Source organism: Tupaia chinensis, unplaced genomic scaffold (assembly GCF_000334495.1).
Source record: "Tupaia chinensis unplaced genomic scaffold, TupChi_1.0 Scaffold000539_1, whole genome shotgun sequence".
NCBI classification, from domain to species: domain Eukaryota; kingdom Metazoa; phylum Chordata; class Mammalia; order Scandentia; family Tupaiidae; genus Tupaia; species Tupaia belangeri.
The window spans coordinates 738,981-744,980 of NW_006160052.1; the positions used below are offsets into that span (position 1 = coordinate 738,981).

Genomic DNA, 6,000 nt, shown 5'->3' on the forward strand with positions numbered 1-6,000 from the left:
GTCTCCGGCCATGTGGCTGTGGGGAAGCTCGCTGTGCCTGACACTCTGGTCTAACCTAGTGATTCTCCAGCCATCGCAGGCATTAGGGTCACCTGAGGGCCTGTTAAAACAGATTGCTGGGGGCCAGCAGGTGGCACGGTGGTTAAGGCACTGGACTCCTACATGACCGACTGCAGTTCAAGTCCTGGACTCAGTGGCTTGAAAACCACACGGAGTGCATGTGTGTGCGTGCCAGGATCCCAGGAGGAGAATGAAGGAGAAGGGATTGCAACGTGGCTGTCCCCCTGGGGGGTAATTTCTCACTGACTCTCATCTCTCTCTCCAGCAAGCACACACGCCCTATGGCAAAAACCTTTAAAAAAGCAAAACAATAACAACAGAGATTGCTGGCCCTTCCTCTGGAGATCCGATTCAGTGGGTCTGAGCTGAGGACTTCCAGGCTGCAGGTGCTGGTCTGGGTCTGGGACTACACTTTGGGAACCACAGGCCTTTCAAGTGTTGCCCCCTTTTTGCACAACCCTGATTCCATTCATGAGGGAGGACGTCTGTCCCTGTCCCGACAGCCGTTTCTGTTCTTCTGTTCCAGAATAGCCAAAGCAACGACAGTCTGAACCCAGCTCCCCTTCTTGTCCGTGAGAGGGAGGGAGACTCGGGGGAGAACTGGGAGCACTCCCTCCTTGCAGCAAATCCTGCCCTGAACAGGGACGTGAGGAGACACAGAAAAGCCTTGCTCCCCGCTGCCGGGGGCGGGAGGTTGCTGGGCAAAGGCTTGGAGACAGGGCAGGTTGAAATGGATCTGCATGTGCGTGTGTGTGTGCGTGTGTGCGTGTATGTAGGCATGCATGGGTGCACACACGCACAAAAAACTGGCTCCTCCCAGCTGAGAAAAATGAAGAATCAAAGCAAGAAGACAACAAAGAACGTTAGAAAAGTAATAATGTCTCACGTCTATTGAGCACTCTCTATGTGCCAGACTGCTTTTGGTTAATTTTATTATTTATGTGTTTTGGCCAGAAGGCCCGTGCGCATGAGAGAGAGCCAGAGAGAGAGGAGGACTCCCAGCAGGGCCTGGTCACCTTAGCTCCTTGCTTCCCTCCACTTCTGGGAGCCCCTGCAGCTGGGATTCAAACCACACTCAGAGAAGTGGAACCCGCTTCCCCTACACAGTGCTTAAGTGCAGAGCTACAGTCGGCCCCGTCTATTTCTGTATTTTGAAGTCTTCCCCAGGGACCAGCAGATGGCGAAATGGTTTTGCCAGACTCCCACGGGGTCGGCTGCAGTCTGAGTCCTGGACCTGGCGGCTTGAAATGCACGCTGGGCCTAAGATCGCAAGAGGAGAAGGAGGGAGAAGGAATTGCGGTGTGGCCCTTCTCCCTAGGGGCTGATTTCTTGCTTTCTGTCTCTCTGGGGAGCACACATGCTCTCTCTCTCTGTCTCTCCGGTGAGTGCGTGTACCCTATAGCAAAATCTTTTAAAAATTGTAAGGAAAAAAGAAAAGAAAAGAAAAGTTGTCACGAAACCTCGGAACAGGAGGCCTCATTAGTGCCCTGCTTTAAAGGTAAGATGGCTGAGACTCGGGACAGAGATGAAGTAACTTTGCCGAGGTCATAGCACGTGGAAAAGGCTAGAGAAGCTGCCCAAGATTCTCAGTAGTCAGTACGCATGTCAGGCCAGCCTCCGTGGCACCGCCTAGTGTCCAGAACTTCAGTGCTGGAAGTCACTATCAACTGTGTTCGAATCCCTAGCCCGGCTGGCCGGGATGTGCACTTGTGCTCGGGCTTCTGGCTAACCAGAGGTTGGGAAGGAGAGGATGGCAGCATGCCCACACCCTCTGAAGGGCACCTTCTCTCTCTCTATCTTGCATGCATCTGCACTCTCTCATGAATAAAGAAAATAAGCTAAAATATTAATAAGAAGAACCATATCAAACATTTGTTTGAAGAAAAACATCCCACTTCCATGCTCTGGTGAAGCAGCCTCAAAACCAGAGGAAACACTGCCCCACGTTTCCCTACGGGATGGAGTGTTCTTGCCCGAGTCTGGTTTGGGTCCCCCCCATTACAGCACCCCCCCAGGGGTGTCTGCGGTGTAAAGATGGTCTTTCTAGAATCTTTCCTAAACTATTTTTTGTCTACATTTCAGCCTGAAGAAATCATTTATTCTGATACTAATAAGAGCATGGTAGAAGATCTGAAGAACAGGTACCGGGTCCCCCGTCACCTGTTCATGGCCTTTCAGTCCTCTGACCCAGCCTCTCAAGACATCCATTAGATTCAGCGACAGCAGCATGAAAAAGGAGATTGCAATATTTTTTTAAAAGAATTATTTATTCAATTCCACTTGTTATTATTACTATTTTTTAATTTGACAGACAGAGACAGAGAGAGAGAGAAAGGGAAACAAGAAAGCAAGCCACCAGGTTCGGGACCATGGTCGGCCATGTGGGAATCCAGTGCCTTTAGCCATCATGCCACCTGCCAACCCCGAGATGGCAACGTTAATAGTTAATTCAGTTGAACCACCTGGCTCTTGGGACATACACAGCCCCACCCCCAGGGCTGTCCCTGAAAGGACAAAAAGGTGAATGACCATCACTCAGGGGGTGGTAAAAACGTCCTAGCTGGGTGACAGAAACTCCCCACTTCCTCAAACATGTACACATGAGCACGTTACGGGGTTGGCCCATCAAACCCAGAGGGCCACACACTTGACAGCAAGCCTCACCCCTACTTCAGACGTGTCAGAGGCTTCTCGATGTGGCCACCTCCCGTGACCCATCACGTGGCTGACAAGCCACTACCAACTAATCAAAACAGAGCACGATGAAAGCCACTTTCCCATTCCATGGCTCACCACTGCACACCCCCACCCTGCTCCCAGCATTCCCAGCCCTCGTTTCCCAGTTCTTAACCAAAAAGGAAAAAATGTAGTAGGGAAATGCTTCTCACCTTCTAGTTGTATCAGAATTGCTTTGACAGCTATTGAGAAATACACGTGCCAGGGCTAGAAGGTGGCATGGTGGTTAAGGTCCTTTGTGCAGGACTCTGACATGGTCAAGGATGGTTCGAGTCCCAGATCTGGCGGCTTGCTTTCTCACTTCTCTTCGCTCTCTCTTTGGTCAAATTAATAAAAGAATGATAATGGTGAATAAAGTTAAATAATTCCTTTTTTAAAAATGCACATGCCATAGGCCTAGACCTAGCCCATTGAATTAAAATCAGGTTGTGAAACCTTTTGATAAGGCCCTCCAGGAGACCTGGATGTATAGCCACCACTGAGGCCCTCTGCAGGCTCCAGACTACTGCTTTGCACTGTGAACTCAGTCACGGGCAGAGTCCCAGTAGCTTCTGCAGCACACTCTGCAATTAGGGGTGGATCCTACGCAGTCGTCCTGCACAAAGGGGCGGCTCCTCAGGGAGGTCCCATCAACCTGTCCACACTGCACTCCCTGCCCCCGCTCTCCCTGCCCAGTGTGGTTCATCACCAGGTGCATTCCAGGAGCCAGGTGTCCAGGTGGAGATCCCAGCCTTCTAGGAGATTCCATTCTAGTGGGAGGAGGCAGTTCACCCTAGTACCAGTCCAGCGCTTCCCTTCACCCAACTCTGCGTGCTGATTAACTGAACTACTAACCCCGTCCCTGCTAAGGTCATCTCAGACCAGCTCCTGGATGTGTGTAAACGCACTTCTTGGAAACAGTGTCCTGGGCCAGCAGGTGGCATGGTGGTTAAGGCGCTGGACCCTCATATGGCCAACCACGGTTCGGGTCCTGGACCCAGTGGCTTGCTATCTCACCTTTCTTCTCCCTCTGCATCCGTCTTTCTCTGGTCAAAGTAAAATAAGTGAATGAATAAATATAATTAAATCAATAATTATTTTAAAAGAAGAAGAAGAGTGTCCTATGTCAAAGGAGGACCTTGGGGCCAGCAAGTGGCGTGGTGGTTAAAGGCGCTGGACTCCCACATGGCCGACCACGGTTCAAGTCTCGGACCTGGTGGCTTGCTTTCTCACTTCCTCTCTCTCTCTCTGTCTCTCTCTGATCAAACTGAAAAATAATAATGATTAATAATAAATAAAGTTAAATAAAATAATTCTTTAAAAAAACAAAAGGAGGACCTTGACAAGTAGGAGTGTCAACCCAGTCACCAGACGGTGTCAAGTCACACCCCGCAGGCAGCTGCCTACATAGGTGAGGGAAAAGAGATGCACCTTGGGGAGCCAGTTGCTGGCTCCTCCAGGAGACGCCCTGCCTTTCTAAGCACAGCAAAGGCCTGCTGCTTCTTGATGTGACTAAAGTGAACGTTGGCAGACACCCCTCATTTGGAGTCTAGTGTCCTCCCAAGTCCAAAACATAGCGTTCTCATACTCGTGAGTCGTGAAACTCCTTTCGCATTTACGGAGTCGTAACTTATCACAGAGTGATCTCCGCGCTCTTACCTTAGGATTGAAAGGACTCTAAAGTTCAAGCTGATGGAATGGCGACCTAAACACCCCACCCGTTGGAATCGACAGTGTACTTCTATTTTCCGACAAATCCTTCCTAAGCTGGAACTTGGCACAGAAAGCTTTGTTTCATCCGAAGAAGACAGTGAATTTGAAAGACTTCTACAGTTTTATTGGGTTTGTATATGATCTCATGCATGAATGACGTGCTTTCTCTGTGTTGTCAATTGCTAAATAACAGCAATCTGAAATGTCTCAGAAAAGTCTTTTATCTTGACCCCAGAGGGCAGGTGCTATGGCATTAGAATGCATTTACTCTGGGGCTAGCAGATGGCGTAGCAGTTACATCACTGGACTCGCACATGGCCTACTGCTGTTCGAGTCCTGGACCTGGTGGCTTGGAAATCATACTGGGCACGTGTGTGTGCACGTCCAAGGTCTCAGAAGGAGAATGGAGGAGAAGGGATTGTGGCGTGGCCACCCCCCCCCAGGGGGTGATTTTTTTTTTTTTTTTTTTTTTGGAGAGATTTTCGCTATAGGGCGCGTGCGCTCGCCAGACAGACAGACAGAGAGACAGAGAGACAGAAAGCGAGAAATCACCCCCCAGGGGGGATGGTCACACCGCAATCCCTTCTCCTCCATTCTCCTCTCAGGATCTTGGGCATGCCCGGCGTGAGTTTTAAGCCACCGGGTCCAGGACGCAAACCACGGTCGACTACACGGGAGTCCAGTGACATAGCCATTACGCTAACTGCTGGTTCCCCCAGGGGGTGATTTCTCACTTTTCCTCTCACTGTCATATGCCCTAAGTCAAAAACTTCTTCTTCTTTTTTTTCTGAATGCCTTTATTCATAGAACAAAGACTTTAGCATGCAGTGAACAGTTATTATTAGGACCATGTTACCTGGCATTTTCTTGGAACCCGTGGTGTGCTTTATGGCACATGGACTACAAACCTGGGAAAGAAAGACCCAAAAGAAATCATTCTGCACCTATAAAAACTAAAAATGGACCTCTAGTAATAGATTGGATTCCCTATCATTGATTCTGGGCAAGAAGATTCCCTGCACTCATCAATATCTTCCATATGAAGATTAACCCCAAATTTACACACTTCACCCTGGACCTGTCTCCTGACCTCCCTTACATGTTAACTGGCCCATTGATGTTTCTTGGATGGTGAAATGGCCTCTCAAACTCAATGCATCCATAAACAAATATGGTGGGCATGTGGCATATTGTCAGGGTATCCCTCCCCTTCTCCTACCCTGCTCCCAGCTTTGGGCGTCCTTTCGCCTCCTCTTCCCTATGACCTGGTCCAGTGGTTTTGTTTGTTTTTCTCAAGACCCCAATTTCTGAAGAATGAGATCCCTTCCTCCGACCATCCAACAGACTAGAAGTTGTCTCCTAGGGTAACTCCCTGAGAGAAAGAGATAAGGGGTCCATGGAAGGCCGGCTGCTGGGCGGAATTCGAAGGCATTATTCATTTGTGAATGGGGAGAAAGCTGTTTTTGTTTTTTACAATTGCCAACGGGAGTGTGTGCTCAGCAAAGGGAAAGA

The 6,000-nt window shown here is 49.4% G+C and overlaps 1 protein-coding gene across 5 annotated transcripts in view; it reads left to right on the top strand.

Moving 5' to 3' along the window:
• The window catches only part of CC2D2B (coiled-coil and C2 domain containing 2B), a 141,351-nt gene that overhangs the window by 131,257 nt on the left and 4,094 nt on the right, over positions 1-6,000 (top strand). For 4 of the 5 annotated variants that reach the window (XM_006157315.1, XM_014591191.1, XM_014591192.1 and 1 more), the window contains 2 exons: positions 2,143-2,201; positions 4,440-4,617. The exons of the other annotated variant lie outside the window; for it this stretch is intronic. In XM_006157315.1, the coding sequence (XP_006157377.1) occupies positions 2,143-2,201; positions 4,440-4,617 (237 nt within the window). The remainder of the gene's footprint in view (positions 1-2,142; positions 2,202-4,439; positions 4,618-6,000) is intronic. 5 annotated transcript variants of the gene reach the window in all.